Source organism: Coregonus lavaretus (assembly GCF_964263955.1).
Source record: "Coregonus lavaretus genome assembly, contig: HAP1_SCAFFOLD_948, whole genome shotgun sequence".
Lineage (NCBI taxonomy): Eukaryota > Metazoa > Chordata > Actinopteri > Salmoniformes > Salmonidae > Coregonus > Coregonus lavaretus.
In genome coordinates this window covers 162,501-186,712 of record NW_028166159.1, presented here as the reverse complement: position 1 = coordinate 186,712, position 24,212 = coordinate 162,501, and the positions used below count along the sequence as shown (strand labels likewise).

The window sequence follows — 24,212 nt, the reverse complement described above, 5'->3', positions numbered from 1 at the left end:
GGGGTATTTGGAAATAGCCATGGGATGGTTTTCCAAGACCATTAAAAAAAAAAATATTTGTAGCTCCTTTTTAAGTAAATACCTGCAGTCAACTTGTGCAGTATGTTAGTCGATGAAGCAGATTGCGTTCTTTCACCGGTCACATTATTTGACATTATGAAGCTTACCATAGTTCCCCAGAACGTTTGAGCCAGTCACGTGTTTGTTTGTAAACAGCACAACGGGTGAAAGTGGGAGCCTGCTGTGTGTTGACATGGGTCGCGTTTTATATTGAAAGTCAGTGGTTTTTTTCTTCAATAGAGTGATAAGGGACATGCAACTATAGTTTTGGTTCACAGAAAAATACATTAGTGCAACACATTCAGCAGAAAATAACTTCATTTTCAACAGATGACAACAGAAGTGCAACGCTATTTGGCTGGCAGCCACACAAGTAGGCTGGCTAAATGAGTTTACAATGAAAAAGGTATTTTTTGCTAAAAAACTATGCATGGCCATCATATTTCTAAAGTTTATCATAGAAATAATGTAGCCAGCTACATTTTCTAATGTTTTTCTTAAAGTTAATCTTGCATTTTACCGGGAGAAAAGTCGGCTGGCTACACTGAGAAAAGTACGGTCAGCTGATAGAATGACAGTTAGTGAATTCTCATCTGAGTTTAGAAGTTCAACTGAAACACAAAATGAGTCTGATGCTGAGCAGAAATTACAAAAACAATACATTTTACATACGAGTTTACAAAACGCCTCATGATATTTCTTGTGCGTTTTATATATTTTTTCCAGTGTGAAAAACAAAAGAATTGTGGATTAGTGCGACCCCTAAGTTTAACTTGCTAGTTATCCAAGGAAGTGGCTGAATTAATTAAGTTACGGTGCATCATATTGTGTTGGCTTTTCTGCCGTGTTTGAAAAGTAAAAGCCTTTTGGATGAGTTATCCTCATGCTGCTATCTTTTGATTTCCTTGTGTGTGTTTCCTCCTCTCTGTTCTGGCTCCTCCCCCCGTCTTCTCCGAGCAGAGCAGGCAGGCCCGTTGCCCTAGCGACTCCGAGCAGAGCAGGCAGGCCCGTTGCCCTAGCGACTCCGAGCAGAGCAGGCAGGCCCGTTGCCCTAGCGACTCCGAGCAGAGCAGGCAGGCCCGTTGCCCTAGCGACTCCGAGCAGAGCATGCAGGCCCGTTGCCCTAGCGACTCCGAGCAGAGCAGGCAGGCCCGTTGCCCTAGCGACTCCGAGCAGAGCAGGCAGGCCCGTTGCCCTAGTGACTCCAGACTTCACACAGACACAGAGTGTACACATGCTGCTCCAAAGCCAGTACTGTTCATTTGTCTCTCGTTCACATTCAACATCATTCAAACATGACATTCGGTAGCTCCTACCTATATATGTAGAACTTTGAGCTGGACTGCCTGTCTTTGCAACAACAACAAACAAAAAAGAGTTGTTTGCACTCATTAGCATATTTAGCTAGCAGCCTCCATGGAAATTCGCTATTACTTGTGCAAATTTTGTTAGCATTCTGGTAACAGACGCCCCAATGGGCTTTTTGCTTTCTTTGGCGCCCCCTTGTGTACTAAGACAGTAATACCGTACATCCCAGGATGAGAGAAGGATGGTATGACGATATGAACATCTGTATACTGCCCAACCCTACCTGGATTGTACAATATTTGCCCATTATTATTTTTAAAAATCTTCAATATCGTTTAAATTGGTTGTTGATTATTGCTAGACAACCATTTTCAGGTCTTGCCATATATTTTCAATCAGATTTAAGTTAAAACTGTAACTCGGCCACTCAGAAACATTCACTGTCTTCTTGGTAAGCAACTCCAGTGTAGATTTGGCCTTGTGTTGTAGGTTATTGTCCTGCTGAAAGGTGAATTAATCTCCGTGTCTCAGTGTCTGGTGGAAAGCAGACTGAACCAGGTTTTCCTCTAGGATTTTGCCTGTGCTTAGCTCCATTCCGTTAATTTTTTTCCCTGAAGAATTCCCCAGTCCTTAACGATTACAAGCATACCCAGAACATGACTGTATGTGTGGGGTACAGAGATGAGGTAGTCATTAAAAAATCATGTTAAACACTATTATTGCACACAGAGTGAGTCCATGCAACTCATTATGTTATTAACTTTAGGCTTGCCGTAACAAAGGGGTTGAATACTTATTGACTAAAGACATTTCAGCTTTTCATTATTAATTAATTTCTAAATATATCTAAAAACATAATTCAACTTTGACATTATGGGGTATTGTGTGTAGGCCAGTGACACAAAATCTCAATTTAATCCATTTTAAAGTCAAGGAGTGTGAAAACTTTCATGAAGGCACTGCATGTATAAAAAAAAAAATTGCACTCACTAACTGTAAGTCGCTCTGGATAAGTGCGTCTGCTAAAAATGACTAAAATGTAAAAATGTACTTTATAGATGTGCTTTATAGAGGTGTGTGGAGAAGACATTCAAACTGTAGTCAAGCAATGACATTTCTTTCCTCCTACATGTCCCTTCCTGCTACCCGTAGAATTAGCATACAGCTCTCTGGATGGGAGACAAATACGATAAAGGATCTCTGGAGTTGTGAGTGTTAGTAGCCTGATGAAGAGCGATGGTGTAGAGCTCAGCAGTTTACCCAGAGGAGAGGAACAGAAGCATGTGCCTGGTACGCTGCGGAGGGTTAATGAGAAGGGGAAAGGGAATGGGGGAGAAAGGAGAGGGGGAGCGAGGGGAGAGCGGAAGAGGTCAAGCTCACGCCAATGCGGTCATAATTTGGATGGATTCCAACCCGAATGATGAAATTGGTTCCCTCTGCAGAACCCTCCCCCCTTGTAAATCTGACCGTAGAGAACAACTTCACCCTCCTCCTAATACAGCGTTCAGAGGACCCTTAAAATAGAGTAGATTAGAATAGAGTAACTTAATTTGGGGTGGGTTACTTACAGAAGAAGTGACCCGCCAGCACCTCATGCGCGTGACCTTGAAGCTCCCCTCCTTCATCTGTTCATTGGGCAGCTTGACCTGGAAGTTGAGCTCGTTGTTGCCCGCGGAGACGATCACGTGACAGCCCTTCTCCGGGAAGTCTGTCACGCACGGATCAAACTTGATGTAGCCGAAGTACTTCAGCGTCTGACCTAGCAAAATGAACTGGAGAAACAGGTAGAAAGACATGAACTAGCTGAATGAACTGGAGAAACAGGTAGAAAGACATGAACTAGCCGAATGAACTGGAGAAACAGGTAGAAAGACATGAACTAGCCGAATGAACTGGAGAAACAGGTAGAAAGACATGAACTAGCCGAATGAACTGGAGAAACAGGTAGAAAACGTAGCTGAATGAACTGGAGAAACAGGTAGAAAGACATGAACTAGCCGAATGAACTGGAGAAACAGGTAGAAAGACATGAACTAGCTGAATGAACTGGAGAAACAGGTAGAAAGACATGAACTAGCCGAATGAACTGGAGAAACAGGTAGAAAGACATGAACTAGCTGAATGAACTGGAGAAACAGGTAGAAAGACATGAACTAGCCGAATGAACTGGAGAAACAGGTAGAAAGACATGAACTAGCTGAATGAACTGGAGAAACAGGTAGAAAGACATGAACTAGCCGAATGAACTGGAGAAACAGGTAGAAAGACATGAACTAGCCGAATGAACTGGAGAAACAGGTAGAAAGACATGAACTAGCCGAATGAACTGGAGAAACAGGTAGAAAGACATGAACTAGCTGAATGAACTGGAGAAACAGGTAGAAAGACATGAACTAGCTGAATGAACTGGAGAAACAGGTAGAAAGACATGAACTAGCTGAATGAACTGGAGAAACAGGTAGAAAGACATGAACTAGCCGAATGAACTGGAGAAACAGGTAGAAAGACATGAACTAGCTGAATGAACTGGAGAAACAGGTAGAAAGACATTAACTAGCCAATCCGGTTTCCGAGCTGGTCACGGGTGCACTTCAGCCACGCTCAAGGTCCTAGACGATATTATAACCGCGATTGATAATAGACAGTACTGTGCAGCCGTCTTCATCGACCTGGCCAAGGCTTTCGACTCTGTCAACCACCGCATTCTTATTGGCAGACTAAATAGCCTTGGTTTCTCAAATGACTGCCTCGCCTGGTTCACCAACTACTTCTCAGATAGAGTTCAGTGTGTCAAATCGGAGGGCCTGTTGTCTGGACCTATGGCAGTCTCTATGGGGGTGCCACAGGGTTCAATTCTTGGGCCGACACTTTTCTCCGTGTATATCAATGATGTCGCTCTTGCTGCTGGTGACTCTCAGATCCACCTCTACGCAGACGACACCATTTTGTATACATCTGGCCCTTCATTGGACACTGTGTTAACAAACCTCCAAACGAGCTTCAATGCCATACAACAATCCTTCAGTAGCCTTCAACTGCTCTTAAACACTAGTAAAACTAAATGCATGCTTTTCAATCGAACGCTGCTAGCACCCGCCCACCCGACTAGAATCACCACTCTCGACGGGTCTGACCTAGAGTATGTGGACAACTACAAATATCTAGGTGTCTGGTTAGACTGTAAACTCAACTTCCAGACTCACATAAAGAATCTCCAATCCAAAGTTAAATCTAGAATCGGCTTCCTATTTCGCAACAAAGCCTCCTTCACTCATGCTGCCAAACATGCCCTCGTAAAACTGACTATCCTACCGATCATTGACTTCGGCGATGTCATTTACAAAATAGCCTCCAACACTCTACTCAGCAAATTGGATGTAGTCTATCACAGTGCCATCCGTTTTGTCTCCAAAGCCCCATACACTACCCACCACTGTGACCTGTACGCTCTTGTTGGCTGGTCCTCACTACATGTTCGTCGTCAAACCCACTGGCTCCAGGCCATCTATAAATCACTGCTAGGCAAATCCCCGCCTTATCTTAGCTCATTGGTCACCATAGCAGCACCCACCCGCAGTCTGCGCTCCAGCAGGTATATCTCACTGGTCATTCCCAAAGCCAACACCTCCTTTGGCCGCCATTCCTTCCAGTTCTCTGCTGCCAATGACTGGAACGAATTGCAAAAATCTCTGAAGCTGGAGACTCTTATCTCCCCCAATAACTTTAAGCATCAGTTGTCAGAGCACCTTACTGATCACTGCACCTGTACACAGCCCATCTGAAATTAGCCCACCCAACTACCTCATCCCTATATTGTTATTTAATTTGCTCTTTTGCACCCCAGTATCTCTATTTGCACATAATCTCTTGCACATCTAGCATTCCAGTGTTAATACTATTGTAATTATTCTGCACTATAGCCTATTTATTGCCTTACCTCCATAACTTGCTACATTTGCACACACTGTATATATATTTTCTGTTGTATTTCTGACTTTATGTTTTTTTTACCCCATATGTAACTCTGTGTTGTTTTTATTGCACTACTTTGCTTTATCTTGGCCAGGTCGCAGTTGTAAATGAGAACCTGTTCTCAACTGGCTTACCTGGTTAAATAAAGGTGAAAAAAAAATAAAAAAATGAACTGGAGAAACAGGTAGAAAGACATGAACTAGCCTAATGAACTGGAGAAACAGGTAGAAAGACATGAACTAGCCGAATGAACTGGAGAAACAGGTAGAAAGACATGAACTAGCCGAATGAACTGGAGAAACAGGTAGAAAACGTAGCTGAATGAACTGGAGAAACAGGTAGAAAGACATGAACTAGCCGAATGAACTGGAGAAACAGGTAGAAAGACATGAACTAGCTGAATGAACTGGAGAAACAGGTAGAAAGACATGAACTAGCCGAATGAACTGGAGAAACAGGTAGAAAGACATGAACTAGCCGAATGAACTGGAGAAACAGGTAGAAAGACATGAACTAGCTGAATGAACTGGAGAAACAGGTAGAAAGACATGAACTAGCTGAATGAACTGGAGAAACAGGTAGAAAGACATGAACTAGCTGAATGAACTGGAGAAACAGGTAGAAAGACATGAACTAGCTGAATGAACTGGAGAAACGGGTAGAAAGACATGACCCACTAGAAAATCACAAAAAATATAAAAGTCTGACAACGGCTACACCATGACCTTTTACATTTACATTTTAGTCATTTAGCAGACGCTCTTATCCAGAGCGACTTACAGTTAGTGAGTGCATATATTATTTTATTTTTCATACTGGCCCCCAGTGGGAAGCGAACCCACAACCCTGGCGTTGCAAACGCCATGCTCTTCCAACTGAGCTACATCCCTGCCGCCCCCATGGGTCTCCCGGTCGCTGCCGGCTACGACAGAGCCTGTTTTCTATAATAGGTGCATTTTTTAAAAATCCAAAATATCTTTCTAAAGGGTGTCTGGAGATAAGTTGGTTAAATATTTATTGTGCATCTACCTACAAAGTTACTATGTAGTTGATTGGAAACCATCGCTCCACTTTTATAAAAACTATACAGGAGATTTAGACTCCAACCCATTCAACTCTTCTTCTACTATAATACTGTCACTCTCCACCAGCTTGGGTAGAAGAGGCCTCCAACCCATTCAACTCTTCTTCTACTATAATACTGTCACTCTCTAGTTCTAGGAGACAGTCTTACTTACTTCCTTCTTGGAGCCTTTCTCCTGCAGTGACTTAAGCTGTCTGTGCTGGTCCTTGTTAACGAGTATCCAGCCTCCATCTATGTCCGACACCGTCTTGGGAGAGAAGAGAGACAAGTTTCATCTTTCTGCTCCAAACCATCCTCGTTGAGGCTTACATAAAACTGTTCCTCAGTTTTAAGTCCAAAACGAACTATTCCACTGTTGTTTGTTCAAGTAGAATTGCATACACACACACACACTCACACACACAGTTGGCAGCTGCATACACACATATACAAGTCAATGGCACACACACGTCGCACACAATGGTAAACACACACACGCGCATGCAAACGCACGTTTGCCGATTCTCTCTTTCCGATAAAATATTGCATCCTTTGACGCATAACATTAGCTAGACCCCCACACCGAGCTGACACAGCAGCCAGATCAGATCAACCATCTCTGAAATGCTCAGGAAAACACCATCATGTTGCTGCTGTATCTGGGTGATGGGGTGTTGCTATAAAAAGACATGGGATGTGTTCCAAATGGCACCCTATTCCCTATATAGTCCACTGCTTTCGACAAGAGGCCTATGGTCCCTATATAGGGAGTAGGGTTTCATTTGGGACATACCAGTAAGGAAGGAGGGCCGGGACCATACCAGGAAGGAAGGAAGGAGGGCCGGGACCATACCAGGAAGGAAGGAAGGAGGGCTGGGACCATACCAGTAAGGAAGTAGGGCCGGGACCATACCAGTAAGGAAGTAGGGCCGGGACCATACCAGGAAGGAAGGAAGGAGGGCCGGGACCATACCAGTAAGGAAGTAGGGCCGGGACCATACCAGGAAGGAAGGAAGGAGGGCCGGGACCATACCAGTAAGGAAGTAGGGCCGGGACCATACCAGTAAGGAAGTAGGGCCGGGACCATACCAGGAAGGAAGGAAGGAGGGCCGGGACCATACCAGGAAGGAAGGAGGGCCGGGACCATACCAGGAAGGAAGGAAGGAGGGCCGGGACCATACCAGGAAGGAAGGAAGGAGGGCCGGGACCATACCAGGAAGGAAGGAAGGAGGGCCGGGACCATATCAGGAAGGAAGGAAGGAGGGCCGGGACCATACCAGGAAGGAAGGAAGGAGGGCCGGGACCATACCAGGAAGGAAGGAAGTAGGGCCGGGACCATACCAGTAAGGAAGGAAGTAGGGCCGGGACCATACTAGTAAGGAAGTAGGGACGGGACCATACCAGGAAGGAAGTAGGGCCGGGACCATACCAGTAAGGAAGTAGGGCCGGGACCATACCAGGAAGGAAGTAGGGCCGGGACCATTCCAGGAAGGAAGGAGGGCCGGGACCATACCAGGAAGGAAGTAGGGCCGGGACCATACCAGTAAGGAAGGAAGTAGGGCCGGGAGGGACCATACCAGTAAGGAAGGAAGTAGGGCCGGGAGGGACCATACCAGTAAGGAAGGAAGTAGGGCCGGGAGGGACCATACCAGTAAGGAAGGAAGTAGGGCCGGGAGGGACCATACCAGTAAGGAAGGAAGTAGGGCCGGGAGGGACTATACCAGTAAGGAAGTAGGGCCGGGACCATACCAGGAAGGAAGTAGGGCCGGGACCATACCAGGAAGGAAGGAGGGCCGGGACCATACCAGGAAGGAAGTAGGGCCGGGACCATACCAGTAAGGAAGTAGGGCCGGGACCATACCAGGAAGGATGTAGGGCCGGGACCATACCAGTAAGGAAGGAGGGCCGGGACCATACCAGGAAGGAAGGAGGGCCGGGACCATACCAGGAAGGAAGGAGGGCCGGGACCATACCAGGAAGGAAGGAGGGCCGGGACCATACCAGGAAGGAAGTAGGGCCGGGACCATACCAGGAAGGAAGGAGGGCCGGGACCATACAAGGAAGGAAGGAGGGCCGGGACCATACTAGTAAGGAAGGAAGGAGGGCCGGGACCATACCAGGAAGGAAGGAGGGCCGGGACCATACCAGGAAGGAAGGAGGGCCGGAACCATACCAGTAAGGAAGGAAGTAGGGCCGGAACCATACCAGTAAGGAAGGAAGTAGGGCCGGGACCATACCAGTAAGGAAGGAAGTAGGGCCGGGACCATACCAGTAAGGAAGTAGGGCCGGGACCATACCAGGAAGGAAGTAAGGCCGGGACCATACCAGGAAGGAAGTAGGGCCGGGACCATAACAGTAAGGAAGTAGGGCCGGGACCATACCAGGAAGGAAGTAGGGCCGGGACCATTCCAGGAAGGAAGGAGGGCCGGGACCATTCCAGGAAGGAAGGAGGGTCGGGACCATACCAGGAAGGAAGGAGGGCCGGGACCATACCAGGAAGGAAGGAGGGCCGGGACCATACCAGGAAGGAAGGAGGGCCGGGACCATACCAGGAAGGAAGGAGGGCCGGGACCATACCAGGAAGGAAGTAGGGCCGGGACCATACCAGGAAGGAAGGAGGGCCGGGACCATACCAGGAAGGAAGTAGGCCCGGGACCATACCAGTAAGGAAGTAGGGCCGGGACCATACCAGTAAGGAAGTAGGGCCGGGACCATACCAGGAAGGAAGTAGGGCCGGGACCATACCAGGAAGGAAGGAGGGCCGGGACCATACCAGGAAGGAAGGAGGGCCGGGACCATTCCAGGAAGGAAGGAGGGCCGGGACCATACCAGGAAGGAAGGAGGGCCGGGACCATACCAGGAAGGAAGGAGGGCCGGGACCATACCAGGAAGGAAGTAGGGCCGGGACCATACCAGGAAGGAAGGAGGGCCGGGACCATACCAGGAAGGAAGGAGGGCCGGGACCATTCCAGGAAGGAAGGAGGGCCGGGACCATACCAGGAAGGAAGGAGGGCCGGGACCATACCAGGAAGGAAGGAGGGCCGGGACCATACCAGGAAGGAAGTAGGGCCGGGACCATACCAGGAAGGAAGGAGGGCCGGGACCATACCAGGAAGGAAGTAGGCCCGGGACCATACCAGTAAGGAAGTAGGGCCGGGACCATACCAGTAAGGAAGTAGGGCCGGGACCATACCAGGAAGGAAGTAGGGCCGGGACCATACCAGGAAGGAAGGAGGGCCGGGACCATACCAGGAAGGAAGGAGGGCCGGGACCATACCAGTATCATGATACTCGTTAGTATCGTGGCAAGGAAACAAAACACAAAGCAGATTCAGCTACTTTAGAAAAACAGCCCTAATGTTGGAAACAAACATCATTGTCATCCAGAGTCACATTTATAGTTTCCCAGCAGGTTTTTAAAGGACCAAAATGCTCTGTGGTTTCATTTTTTTGCCCTAAGAGGAAGCAGTTTCAGGTATACAGGAGATTTAATCAGAAATCCTAAACACAAACCTAAGCTTCAGACCTGCTTGATCATTCAAAATACCCATCTACCCCAAATTAAGAAAGAAAAAGCCAACAGACAACCAGTATGACCTCTGTGTGACCTATGATCCCTCACCTGAGCGTATAATAGGTTCAGTCCCACTCGGTTGTCCATTACATCACTGTCATACGCCGTGTCCCAGTAACTACAAACACAACGAGGGAGAAAGAGAGAACACTTGAATACCAAATGAACAACAAACAATTTGGATAGCAGCCAAGAACTTGAAACCTGAAATTCAATAAAAACACAATTTGCGATAGAAGTTACATTTTAAAAAAGCAATCATACTTGGGCTGTTAATCAAATGTTAATGTCTTGGATGAGGGGCTGTTGTATCTTTGTTGGGTATGAAATGTAATTAAGTGTGATCATTGATACCTGCAGGCTTAGTGCCTGGAATGTGGCACGGTGAGGTGGAACGGGGCGGATGTGTGTGTGCGTCTCTCTCGGTGTGTGTCTGCTCTGAGTCGGAGCCTGCAACCACAACATTATATGGGACGTGCTCCCCTGAATGTTTTTGAAACCTGATAGTTCTGGGGGTTTTAATTTCACATGTAATACATGTGCGGTGGATGGCCTTGTTCAGATTCATAGACGCATTGTGGAATGTTTTGCATTAGACTTTGGGATATTCAATAACAATGTCGTTGGACATGTTCTTCTGGCAGTTTATGGGAAGGATTCTGACTGAGTGTCCATTAAAGAGCATCTTAGAGAAGGTGTCCATTAAAGAGCATCTTAGAGAAGGTGTCCATTAAAGAGCATCTTAGAGAAGGTGTCCATTAAAGAGCATCTTAGAGAAGGCATCATGATATTCTCATGTTAGTCTTATTATCATAGGCTTTTAGGTCCATAAACTGGAGAGTTACTATTGCTAACTTTTGATTGGATGCAGACAGTAGGCTACGTTCTGTCACTGATCCAAAGAAACCTTAGAATGGTTTGTGATGGCATGCCTCATTATGACATCATAGAATGCGACAAGGTTAAATACTTTCATTAACTCTAGCTTGTCATTATTGACTGGCTAAGCAATCTAGCATTTAGGTTTTTTATAATTTAATAAGAAATAAGTAGCAGGAGCGCTTCAGGTACTCCAAAACAACCACAGGTGCTCTTGAAGGGGAGGTGCTAAGGGGCATAAAAAGGTATTTGTGGTTATATCATTTCCTTTTGCTTTTCAATAGGTTTTATAGTGTTGTCCATCAAGACTCATTCTACATCGATAGGTTTTATAGTGTTGTCCATCAAGACTCATTCTACATCGATAGGTTTTATAGTGTTGTCCATCAAGACTCATTCTACATCAGTCCATCAGACTAATCTTTGTTGACGTTTAAAAATAGTGGTTCTGATGAACACCCGTGATTGGATGGCTGTCCTCCTGATCTTCCTTCTGATTGGTGGAGGTCTGGCAGCACCCCTAAGGAACAGAGGTAGGGGGGAGGAGACTGCTAACCTGGAGCTGATTTCTGACCCTCATCTTATCAAGGACCACATCAGCCTTTTTGATGATTATGGTTTGAGGCCTATGCCCCCTCATCTGCCACCCTACCTCCGAAGCCCTTACCAACCTGACCTGGAGGATGAATACTACTAGAACCACACCGAAGATACTATCCAGACCGTCTCAGGCCTTACAGTGAAACTCAACATCTCCACTGAAGTCCTCCTGGCTTCTGTAGGACATAAGTCCACTGTATTTGAACTGGTATGCCTTAAAAACAGCACTGGTTGTGGAGTAAAGGTGTAGAAAGCTAGTTCATGTAACTGTGTTATTACCTTTGCTGTATAAAATAAAGAAAAAACACATGTAGTGTACTGTATATACATACTTACTTACTTACTTACAATACATGACCAAAAGTAAGTAAGTATATATACAGTACCAGTCAAAAGTTTGGACACACCTACTCATTCAAAGTTTTTTTTTTTTTTTTTTTTTTACATTGTAGAATAATAGTGAAGACATCAAAACTATGAAATAACACATATGGAATCATGTAGTAACCAAAAAAAGTGTTAAACAAATTCTTCAAATAGCCACACTTTGCCTTGATGACAGCTTTGCACACTCTTGGCATTCTCTCACCCAGCTTCATGAGGTAGTCACCTGGAATGCATTTCAATTAACAGGTGTGCCTTGTTAAAAGTTAATTTGTGGAATTTCTTTCCTTCTTAATGCGTTTGAGCCAATCAGTTGTGTTGTGACAAGGTAGGGTTGGTATACAGAAGATAGCCCTATTTGGTAAAAGACCAAGTCCATATTATGACAAGAACAGCCCAAATAAGCAAAGAGAAACGACAGTCCATCATTACTTTAAGACATGAAGGTCAGTCAATCCGGAAAATTTAAAGAAGTTTCTTCAAGTTCAGTCGCAAAAACCATCAAGCGCTATGATGAAACTGGCTCTCATGAGGACCACCACAGGAATGGAAGACCCAGAGTTACCTCTACTGCAGAGGTAGCTTAGTGGTTAAGAGCGTTGTGCCAGTAACCGAAAGGTCGCTGGTTCTAATCCCCGAGCTGACTAGGTGAAAAATCTGTCGATGTGCCCTTGAGCAAGGCACTTAACCCTAATTGCTCCTGTAAGTCGCTCTGGATAAGAGCGTCTGCTAAATGACCAATTATTATTATTATTATTATATAAGTTCATTAGAGTTACCAGCCTCAGAAATTGCAGCCCAAATAAATGCTTCACAGAGTTCAAGTAACAGACACATCTCAACATCAACTGTTCAGAGGAGACTGTGTGAATCAGGCCTTCATGGTCGAATTGCTGCAAAGAAACCACTACTAAAGGACACCAATAAGAAGAGACTTGCTTGGGCCAAGAAACACGAGCAATGGACATTAGACCAGTGGAAATCTGTCCTTTAGTCTGGAGTCCAAATTGGAGATTTTTGGTTCCAACCGCCGTGTCTTTGTGAGACACGGTGTGGGTGAACGGATGATCTCTGCATGTGTATTTCCCACCGTAAAGCATGGAGGAGGAGGTGTTATGGTGTGGGTGTGTTTTGCTGGTGACACTGATTTATTTAGAATTCAAGGCACACTTAACCAGCATGGCTACCACAGCATTCTGCAGCGATACGCCATCCCATCTGGTTTGGGCTTAGTGGGACTATCATTTGTTTTTCAACAGGACAATGACCCAACACACCTCCAGGCTGTGTAATGGCTATTTTAACAAGAAGGAGAGTGATGGAGTGCTGCATCAGATGACCTGGCCTCCACAATCACCTGACCTCAACCCAATTGAGATGGTTTGGGATGAATCAGACGGCAGAGTGAAGGAAAAGCAGCCAACAAGTGCTCAGCATATGTGGTAACTCCTTCAAGACTGTTGGAAAAGCATTCCAGGTGAAGCTGGTTGAGAGAATGCCAAGAGTGTGCAAAGCTGTCATCAAGGTAAAGCGTGGCTATTTGAAGAATCTCAAATATATTTTGATTCGTTTAACACTTTTTTGGTTACTACATGATTCCATATGTTTTATTTCATAGTTTTGATGTCTTCACTATTATTCTACAATGTAAAAAATAGTAAAAAATAAAGAAAAATCCTTGAATGAGTAGGTGTGTCCAAACTTTTGACTGGTTGTGTATACACACTGAGTCTTTCCATGACAGACTGACCAGGTGAATCCAGGTGAAAGCTATGATCCCTTAATAATGTCACCTGTTAAATCACTTCAATCAGTGCAGATGAAGGGGAGGAAGACTATGTAATTAAATAATCAATTTATGTTATTGATTGCTGCATTGTTGGATTTGGAGCTGGTAAGGTATTTGTGCGCGTGACATTAAAACTTGAAATTTAATCCACCTGTGATTCAACTGTAATCCAACCAGTTTAACACCCCATCATTTATAATCCAACCAGTTTAACACCCCATAATGTATCATCCAACCAGTTTAACACCCCATAATTTATCATCCAACCAGTTTAAAACACCCCATAATCTATAATCCATCCAGTTGAACACCCCATAATCTATAATCCAACCAGTTTAACAACCTATAATCTACCTGGAACCTAACTAGTGAATGAGGATGAAGTACCAGATCAATGTGGAGCTATATACAGGGAGTACTAGTACCAGATCAATGTGGAGCTATATACAGGAAGTACCAGTACCAGATCAATGTGGAGCTATATACAGGAAGTACCAGTACCAGATCAATGTGGAGCTATATACAGGAAGTACCAGTACCAGATCAATGTGGAGCTATATACAGGAAGTACCAGTACCAGATCAATGTGGAGAGGTATGAGATATTTGAGGTAGATATGTACATGAAAGCGGGGTAAAGTGACTAGGCATCAGGATTGATTATAATAAGGTATTTGAGGTACAGTGCTATGAAAAAGTATTTGCCCCCTTTCTAATTTTCTCTACTTTTGCATATTTGTGATACTGAATGTTATCAGATCTTCAACCAAAACCTAATATTAGATACAGGGAACATAAGTGAACAAATAACACAACAATTATATATTTATTTCATAGACAAAGTTATGCAACACCCAATTCCCCTGTGTGAAAAAGTAATTTCTCCCTTACACTCAATAACTGGTTGTGCCACCTTTAGCTGCAATGTCTCCAACCAAATGCTTCCTGTAGTTGTTGATCAGTCTCTCACGTCGCTGTGGAGGAATTTTGGTCCATGCAGAACTGCTTTAACTCAGTGACGTGTGGGTTTTCAAGCATGAACTGCTCGTTTCAAGTCCTGCCACAACATCTGAATTGGGATTAGGTCTGGACTTTGACTAGGCCATTCCAAAACTTCAAATGTGTTGCTTTTTTTAGCAATTTTCATGTAGACTTGATTGTGTGTTTTGGATCATTGTCTTGCTGCATGACCCAGCTGCGCTTCAGCTTCAGCTCACAGACGGATGGTCTGACTTTCTCCTGTAGAAGTCTCTGATACAGAGCAGAATTCATGGTTCCTTCTATTAAGGCAAGTCGTCCAGGTCCTGAGGCAGCAAAGCATCCCCAAACCATCACACCACCACCACCATGCTTGACCTTTGGTATGATGTTCTTACTGTGGAATGCAGAGTTTGTTTTTCACCAGTCATTACTGGAACCAAGTCGTCCAAAAAGTTATACTTTTGAATGATCTGTCCACAGAACGTTTTTCCAAGATTCTTGATGATCATCCAGGTGCTTTTTGGCAAACTTGAGTCAACATTTTGGACGAGATGGGTCCCATTATGCCTGGCGAAAACCAAACGCTGCATTTCACAGTAAGAACATCATACCAAAGGTCAAGCATGGTGGTGGTGGGGTGATGGTTTGGGGATGCTTTGCTGCCTCAGGACCTGGACGACTTGCCTTAATAGAAGGAACCATGAATTCTGCTCTGCATGGAAGAGTGGGCCAAAATTCCTCCACAGCGACGTGAGAGACAGATCAAAAACTACAGGAAGCATTTGGTTGGAGTCATTGCAGCTAAAGGTGGAACAACCAGTTATTGAGTGTAAGGGGGTGATTACTTTTTCACACAGGGGAATTGGGTTTTGCATAACTTTGTTTATGAAATAAAAGATATAAATATGTAATTGTTGTGTTATTTGTTCACTTATGTTCCCTTTATCTAATATTAGGTTTTGGTTGAAGATCTGATAACATTCAGTATCACAAAAATGCAAAAGTAGAGAAAATTAGAAAGGGGGCAAATACCTTTTCATAGCACTGTAGATATGTACATGATGGCAGGGTAAAGTGACTAGGCATCAGGATAGATAATAATAAGGTATTTGAGGTAGATATGTACATGAAGGCAGGGTAAAGTGACTAGGCATCAGAATAGTATTCAGAAGGCATCAGAAGTTATTTGAGGTAGATACAGTGGGGAGAACAAGTATTTGATACACTGCCGATTTTGCAGCTTTTCCTACTTACAAAGCATGTAGAGGTCTGTAATTTTTATCATAGGTACACTTCAACTGTGAGAGACGGAATCTAAAACAAAAATCCAGAAAATCATATTGTATGATTTTTAAGTAATTAATTTGCATTTTATTGCATGACATTAGTATTTGATCACCTACCAACCAGTAAGAATTCCGGCTCTCACAGACCTGTTAGTTTTTCTTTAAGAAGCCCTCCTGTTCTCCACTCATTACCTGTATTAACTGCACCTGTTTGAACTCGTTACCTGTATAAAAAGACACCTGTCCACACACTCAATCAAAACAGACTCCAACCTCTCCACAATGGCCAAGACCAGAGAGCTGTGTAAGGACATCAGGGATAAAATTGTAGACCTGCACAAGGCTGGGATGGGCTACAGGACAATAGGCAAGCAGCTTGGTGAGAAGGCAACAACTGTTGTCGCAATTATTAGAAAATGGAAGAAGTTCAAGATGACGGTCAATCACCCTCGGTCTGGGGCTCCATGCAAGATCTCACCTCGTGGGGCATCAATGATCATGAGGAAGGTGAGGGATCAGCCCAGAACTACACGGCAGGACCTGGTCAATGACCTGAAGAGAGCTGGGACCCCAGTCTCAAAGAAAACCATTAGTAACACACTACGCCGTCATGGATTAAAATCCTGCAGCGCACGCAAGGTCCCCCTGCTCAAGCCAGCGCATGTCCAGGCCCGTCTGAAGTTTGCCAATGACCATCTGGATGATCCAGAGGAGGAATGGGAGAAGGTCATGTGGTCTGATGAGACAAAAATAGAGCTTTTTGGTCTAAACTCCACTCGCCGTGTTTGGAGGAAGAAGAAGGATGAGTACAACCCCAAGAACACCATCCCAACCGTGAAGCATGGAGGTGGAAACATCATTCTTTGGGGATGCTTTTCTGCAATGGGGACAGGACGACTGCACCGTATTGAGGGGAGGATGGATGGGGCCATGTATCACGAGATCTTGGCCAACAACCTCCTTCCCTCAGTAAGAGCATTGAAGATGGGTCGTGGCTGGGTCTTCCAGCATGACAACGACCCGAAACACACAGCCAGGGCAACTAAGGAGTGGCTCCGTAAGAAGCATCTCAAGGTCCTGGAGTGGCCTAGCCAGTCTCCAGACCTGAACCCAATAGAAAATCTTTGGAGGGAGCTGAAAGTCCGTATTGCCCAGCGACAGCCCCGAAACCTGAAGGATCTGGAGAAGGTCTGTATGGAGGAGTGGGCCAAAATCCCTGCTGCAGTGTGTGCAAACCTGGTCAAGACCTACAGGAAACGTATGATCACTGTAATTGCAAACAAAGGTTTCTGTACCAAATATTAAGTTCTTCTTTTCTGATGTATCAAATACTTATGTCATGCAATAAAATGCAAATTAATTACTTAAAAATCATTCAATGTGATTTTCTAGATTTTTGTTTTAGATTCCGTCTCTCACAGTTGAAGTGTACCTATGATAAAAATTACAGACCTCTACATGCTTTGTAAGTAGGAAAAGCTGCAAAATCGGCAGTGTATCAAATACTTGTTCTCCCCACTGTATGTACACGAAGGCAGGGTAAAGTGACTAGGCATCAGGATAGATAATAATAAGGTATTTGAGGTAGATAGAGCGAGAGAGCGAGAACGAGAGCGAGAGCGCGAGAACGAGAGCGAGAGCGCGAGAGAGCGAGGGGGGGACAGGGAGAGAGAGAGAGGAGGGCAGGGAGAGAGAGAGCGAGGGGGGGACAGGGAGAGAGAGAGAGAGGGGGGGGGGCCAGGGAGAGAGAGAGCGAGTGGGGGACAGGGAGAGAGAGCGAGAGGGGGGGGACAGGGAGAGAGAGCGAGAGGGGGACAGGGAGAGAGAGCGAGAGGGAGCGAGGGGGGGCCAGGGAGAGAGAGAGCGAGAGAGCGAGAGGGGGACAGGGAGAGAGAGAGAGAGGGGGGGGGCAGGGAGAGAGAGAGAGAGGGGGGGGCAGGGAGAGAGAGAGCGAGAGGGGGACAGGGAGAGAGAGAGGGGGGGGCAGGGAGAGAGGGGGCAGGGAGAGAGGTGGCAGGGAGAGAGAGAGAGAGAGAGAGAGAGCGAGACAGGGAAAGAGAGAGAGAGAGACAAGGACAGAGGAAGGTGAAGACAGAGGAAGGTGAAGACAGGTGAAATACGACAGTGTTAAAAGTCGAGGAGGGAGAGAAGTTATCAGTCCTCAGACTGCAGACAGAGAAGCCTCTCGTCCCTAACACACACACGGTGTCCAGAGGACCAGAGACAGACGTCCTTCAAGGCTTTCTGCTCTTTGATAAACTCTTTGATCTTCAGTCAATATGTTGTACCTGTATCTCTGTACCATCTATTATACTATACTATCTCTGGCTTCGCTTATATAAACCAACTGGACACATACTGGAACAACTCAGGCGATGAGTGTCCGGTGATGTCACAAGTACAGTACTGGTGACATCACTCAGTAAGGTTTGTGGTGTAGTCTTAATGGTTTCACCGAGATCATCTATAGAAGAGATTAGAGCATCCAGACAGGTCCTCACTTGTTGGTACTTGGAAGGAGAGAAACCTTGTAACAGTTGCTGCTTGCTAAAGTGCCAAGTGGTTGACATTTGTTGAGTGTTTTCGCTGTATTTAAACGCCGTAGAGGGGTAGAGGAGTAGAGAGGAAGAGGAGTAGAGAGGAAGAGGAGTAGAGGGGTAGAGGAGTAGAGAGGAAGAGGAATCATACCTTTTTCGCAGCATGATGTGGAACTCTGAGCTCCGTAAGCTGGTGACCGATACATATGGTAGCTCAAACTCCTGTAGCTTCCTCACAACTAGAGAGAGAAAGAGAGAGAAAGAGAGGGGTAGGTAGAGAGAGAGAGAGAGAGCGAGAGAGAGAGAGTGAGAGAGAGAGATAGAAAGAGAGGTGTGGGGCAGAGAGATTTGGAGAGAGAGGAAAAACATACGACATTATAAAATTCATGTACACAAACAACAAGTGTGCGGTTAAAATTGGCAAAAAAAAGACTTACATTTCTTTCCACAGGGCCGTGGGGTGAGACAGGGATGCAGTTTAAGCCCCACCCTCTTCAATATATATATATCAACGAATTGGCGAGGGCACTAGAATAGTCTGCAGCATCCGGCCTCACCCTACTAGAATCTGAAGTCAAATGTCTACTGTTTGCTGATGATCTGGTGCTTCTGTCACCAACCAAGGAGGGCCTACAGCAGCACCTAGATCTTCTGCACAGATTATGTCAGACCTGGGCCCTGACAGTAAATCTCAGTAAGACAAAAATAATGGTGTTCCAAAAAAGGTCCAGTTGCCAGGACCACAAATACAAATTCCATCTAGACACCGTTGCCCTAGAGCACACAAAAAACTATACATACCTCGGCCTAAACATCAGCGCCACAGCTAACTTCCACAAAGCTGTGAACGATCTGAGAGACAAGGCAAGAAGGGCCTTCTATGCCATCAAAAGGAACATAAAATTTGACATACCAATTAGGATCTGGCTAAAAATACTGTATATTCGTGACTGGCGCATGTTGTCTCCTTCTCCTCCCCTGCTGCTGCAGAGAACAGGCACCACAGGACAGCACAGTGTTTATGGCGCTGTCCGCGCTGAAGCAGCAACATAATTACAGTAATTTGGTTTCTTACCCTGTTTTCTCTGACTGAAATATTCTGTTGTTGAAATCACTCTTATTTGGGGAAAAAACATTTGCTATTCCCTCAACCCTTGCGCTCTTTATGTGACACATGTATGCATTGCATGCACTTGATCAATAGGGCGTGACCTATAGCCTATCATAATAAGATCAATCAATTGGTTATAATAGACTCTGAACACCGTAACGCGTTACAGCAAAATGGATTGCGGAGGTGAAAAAGAAACTCTAAACAGGCAAATGTTTACTGGTTGCTCAGGAGGGAAAGGGGAAGTCAGGTCTGTGGCAAACATTTGACTTAGTTGTGGAAACTACTGGAGATCAAGAACAGGACTATTGGTTTATACTGTACAGCTTGGAGAGTCCAGTACAGAACAGGACTATTGGTTTCTATAGTTTGGAGAGTCCAGTACAGAACAGGACTATTGGTTTCTATAGCTTGGAGAGTCCAGTACAGAACAGGACTATTGGTTTCTATAGTTTGGAGAGTTCAGTACAGAACAGGACTATTGGTTTCTATAGCTTGGAGAGGTCAGTACAGAACAGGACAGTCCCTCTCTAGAGGCCTTGAGTCTGACATTAAACGAATCCTTGGAGGAAGGCGTCGATAGTGCTGCCCGTTCTTTCATTTGACCGAACCCTACCAGCCCAGTTCGGTACCGACAGAACTAGTTGGATTCCATCTACAGAGAAACCATCTTTATTCTATTGGAGTGTGAGTGTGTGTTCCATCATACTCTTCCCAGCATGCCTGGGATCTATCGGTGTATTCCTGGGGCTTAACGTGGAGAAGAGCAGGGACTGGTTTTGTGTCAGGAGGGATCTATCTGTGTATTCCTGGGGCTTAACGTGGAGAAGAGCAGGGACTGGTTTGTGTCAGGAGGGATCTATCTGCCCTAAGCTCGCTCCTGGCCCCTTACACTAAGCTTAGTGGGTAAGAGCGTTGTGCGAGCGTTGTGCCAGTAACCGAAAGGTCGCTGGTTCTAATCCCCGAGCCGACTAGGTGAAAAATCTGTCGATGTGCCCTTAAGCAAGGCACTTAACCCTAATTGCTCCTGTAAGTCGCTCTGGATAAGAGCGTCTGCTAAATGTATAATAAATACATAAATAAAAACGAAGTCTGAATGTGTCCTGCTAGCTGACCTAAATGCTTAAAACCACCTCACCAAGTCCTAAAGAAATGGGACTCCATAAATCTCTCTCAGATTATTAACCAATCCCACAAGGTATGACTCCAAACACCCAGAAAAAGCTACTCTCCTTAATGTTATCCTCACAAATAGTCCTGGTAGGTATCAGTCTGGTGTTTCCTGTAATAACCTTAGGGATCACTGTTTTACAGCGTGTGTTCGTAATGGCTGCTCAGTTAAACAACCTGTCCTGATTTGTCATAGACGCTTGCTAAAAACTTTAATGGGCAAGCCTTCCTTCATCACCGGGCCTCTGTAAATTGGTATAGAATCAGCTTGATCCCCTCTGTCGAAGACGCTTGGACCTTCTTTTTTGATATTTTCAGTGGTATTGTTAACAAACACGCCCCCATAAAGAAAATGAGAATTAAAAACAGGTTCAGACCCTGGTTCGACCGTGATCTGGCAGAGTTACTCCACCTCAAGAATTCCATTTGGCGAAAGGCTCGGAACACGCATACTCAGGCTGACTGGCTCTCGTTCAGGCAAATGAGAAATAAGTGCACTCAGGCTATCCGGAAGTCCAATGTTAGTTACTTTAAGGAGCAGTTCTCTCTCTGTGGGTCTAACCTCAAGAAGATCTGGAAAACGGTGAAAGACCTGGAGAATAAACCCTCCTCCTCACAGCTGCCCATGTCCCTTAATGTTGATGATGTGGTTGTTACTGACAAGGAGCACATGGCTGAGCTCTTTAAATCACCACTTCATTAAGTCAGGATTCCTATTTGACTCAGCCTTGCCTCATTGCCCGTCCAACATTTCCTCATCTCCCACCCCTTCTAATGCGACTAGCCCCGATGCTCCTCCCTCTTTTTCCCCTGCCCCGCTACAAAGTTTCTCCCTGCAGGCGGTCACTGAGTCTGAGGTGCTAAAAGGAGATCCTTAAACTTGACCCCAAAAAAACATCTGGGTCAGATGGTTTAGACCCTGTCTTCTTTAAGGTTGCTGCCCCTATCATCAGCAAGCCTGTCTCTGACCTTTTTAACCTGTCTCTCCTCTCTGGGGAGGTTCCCATTGCTTGGAAGGCAGCCACGGTGCGTCCTTTATGTAAAGGGGGAGATCAAGCTGATCCTAACTGTTTATAGGCCAATTTCTATTTTGCCCTGTTTATCAAAAGTGTTGGAAAAAACGTGTCAATAATCTGGCTTTTTTTTATGTCTATAGTATTCTCTCTGGTATGCAATCTGGTTTCCGCTCAGGTTATGGATGTGTCACTGCAACCTTAAAGGTCATAAATGTGTCACACCCTGGCTAATGGACTCTATTTGTTGAGCCAGAGTGTGTTTGTTCTATGTGGTTATGTCTATGTTGGGGGGTTCTAGTTAGTCTGTTTCTATGTTTGACTGAGTGACTCCCAATCAGAGGCAACGAGTGTCAGCTGTGTGCTGGTTGTCTCTGATTGGGAGCCATATTTAACTGTCTGTGTTTCACTTTGTGTTTGTGGGTTTTTGTTCCGTGTTCGGTCAGTGTCACCGTGGACTTCACGAGTCGTGTATTTGTTTTGTTTAGTGTGCTTTTTATCGCTGTCGATAATAAAGATCACCATGTTCGTGCAACACGCTGCGTATTGGTCTACTCACTCCTACGACGATCGTGACAAAATGACATCACCATTGCCCTTGATTCTAAGCAATGTTACGCTGCTATTTTTTATTGACTTGGCCAAAGCTTTTGATACGGTAGACCATTCAGTTCTTGTGGATCGGCTAAGGAATATTGGTGTCTCTGAGGGGTCTTTGGCCACTGTCTATCACCAAGGGAGTACCCCAAGGCTCGATCCTAGGCCCCACGCTCTTCTCAATTTACATCAACAACAACAGGCAGTAGGAAGCCCTCTCATCCATTTATATGCAGATTATACTTTTTTATACTCGGCTGGCCCTTCCCTGGATTCAGTCCATCACACTGCTAACCCTAACCACACAGCTAACCCTAACCACACAGCTAACCCTAACCACACTGCTAACCCTAACCACACTGCTAACCCTAACCACACTGCTAACCCTAACCACACTGCTAACCCTAACCACACTGCTAACCCTAACCACACTGCTAACCCTAACCACACTGCTAACCCTAACCACACTGCTAACCCTAACCCTAACCACACAGCTAACCCTAACCCTAACCACACTGCTAACCCTAACCCTAACCACACTGCTAACCCTAACCCTAACCACACTGCTAACCCTAACCACCTGAATCCAGGTGAAAGCTATGATCCCTTATTGATGTCACTTGTTAAATTACATTTTAGTCATTTAGCAGACACTCTTATCCAGAGCGACTTACAGTTAGTGAGTGCATACATTTTTCATACTGCCCCCCCCCGTGGGAAACGAACCCACAACCCTGGTGTTGCAAGCACCATGCTCTACCAACTGAGCTACACGGGGACTACAACTCAATATAAGGAGGGTGTTCCTAATGATTGGTGTACTGCACAGTATAGGGCAGGGATGGGCAACTGGCGTCCCACGGGCCACCCCCTTTAGTAAGCCCTTTAGGAACTCAGCCAGGGTCTCAACTTAGTGTTGAGAGTTAGAATAGTAGAATACACAAGGTGCAAGTTAAACATTTGGTTACGCATCATCCGTTTTTGTTGTTGTTGTTGTAATGTCAAATCACTGACAGTCACTCAATTAGCTAATGTCAGAAGAATAAAAAAATGTGATAGCTGGCTAGACTAACTTACCCATCTAAACCTGTAGTAATCATGGTCGAATTACTGACCGAGGGGCCCCCATTGATTTTGTTAGCCACTCTCACTCAGATATCATATCAGCAAACATTTCTCTCCACCCTATAGGAAAATGTGTAGAATTACAGGAAATGTGTTGTAAAACTGCTAATTTATGTCTCCGCCTCATGGCAACACAAGTAGAAATGCATGAAATCTGTTATACAATCGCTTGCAAACAAAATGTCACTTAGGGTCCCCAAAGAGACTAGGGCCAGCTCTGACTCCACATGTGGGTACGAAGACCCACAAGCCACTGCGGCCCCTCATGATGAGTTAAGATTTTTTTTTGTGGCCCCCACCCCCATCCCTGGTATAGGAGATAGAGCCGTTTGGCCTTTCAGATCCCACTGTATTTCATTCCTATAGCAGTCCTCTGAATGGTTAGGGGAGGGTTAGGGTTAAAAGTTGAATGCTTACACGTTAAGCCACCGTCCATTCCTTCTCGAACCAGGAAGAGACTGAAGTAACCAACCAGGTCATCGGGAAGGTCCAGCTTTGACGCAACAGCCTGCCAATCAGAAGATAGACAGGAAGATCATCTCTGGTTATCTGCTATTACTCCTATAAAACATATTGTAGCTTCAAAAGCATTTTATCCACTGACTGTGACAGTTATACAGTCTCTGGTCAAGTCCTTCTCGTAACGTCACTTTACGAAGGACACTTGACAGCAATATGTTATAGTTACAGCTGTCTGTACAATATAGTGTTTCTGAATCTATCTGGGAGAGTGTGCTGCATTCACTTATGGATCAAGAATGTCC

The 24,212-nt window shown here is 45.3% G+C and overlaps 1 protein-coding gene across 1 annotated transcript in view; it reads right to left on the bottom strand.

Moving 5' to 3' along the window:
• The window catches only part of LOC311115002 (sorting nexin-17), a 67,597-nt gene that overhangs the window by 5,972 nt on the left and 37,413 nt on the right, over nt 1–24,212 (bottom strand). The window contains exons 6-10 of the mRNA XM_084190224.1: nt 23,866–23,956; nt 18,584–18,671; nt 10,026–10,095; nt 6,579–6,671; nt 2,937–3,140 (exon numbers count right to left, since the gene is read on the bottom strand). Coding sequence (XP_084046350.1) covers nt 2,937–3,140; nt 6,579–6,671; nt 10,026–10,095; nt 18,584–18,671; nt 23,866–23,956 — 546 coding nt within the window. The remainder of the gene's footprint in view (nt 1–2,936; nt 3,141–6,578; nt 6,672–10,025; nt 10,096–18,583; nt 18,672–23,865; nt 23,957–24,212) is intronic.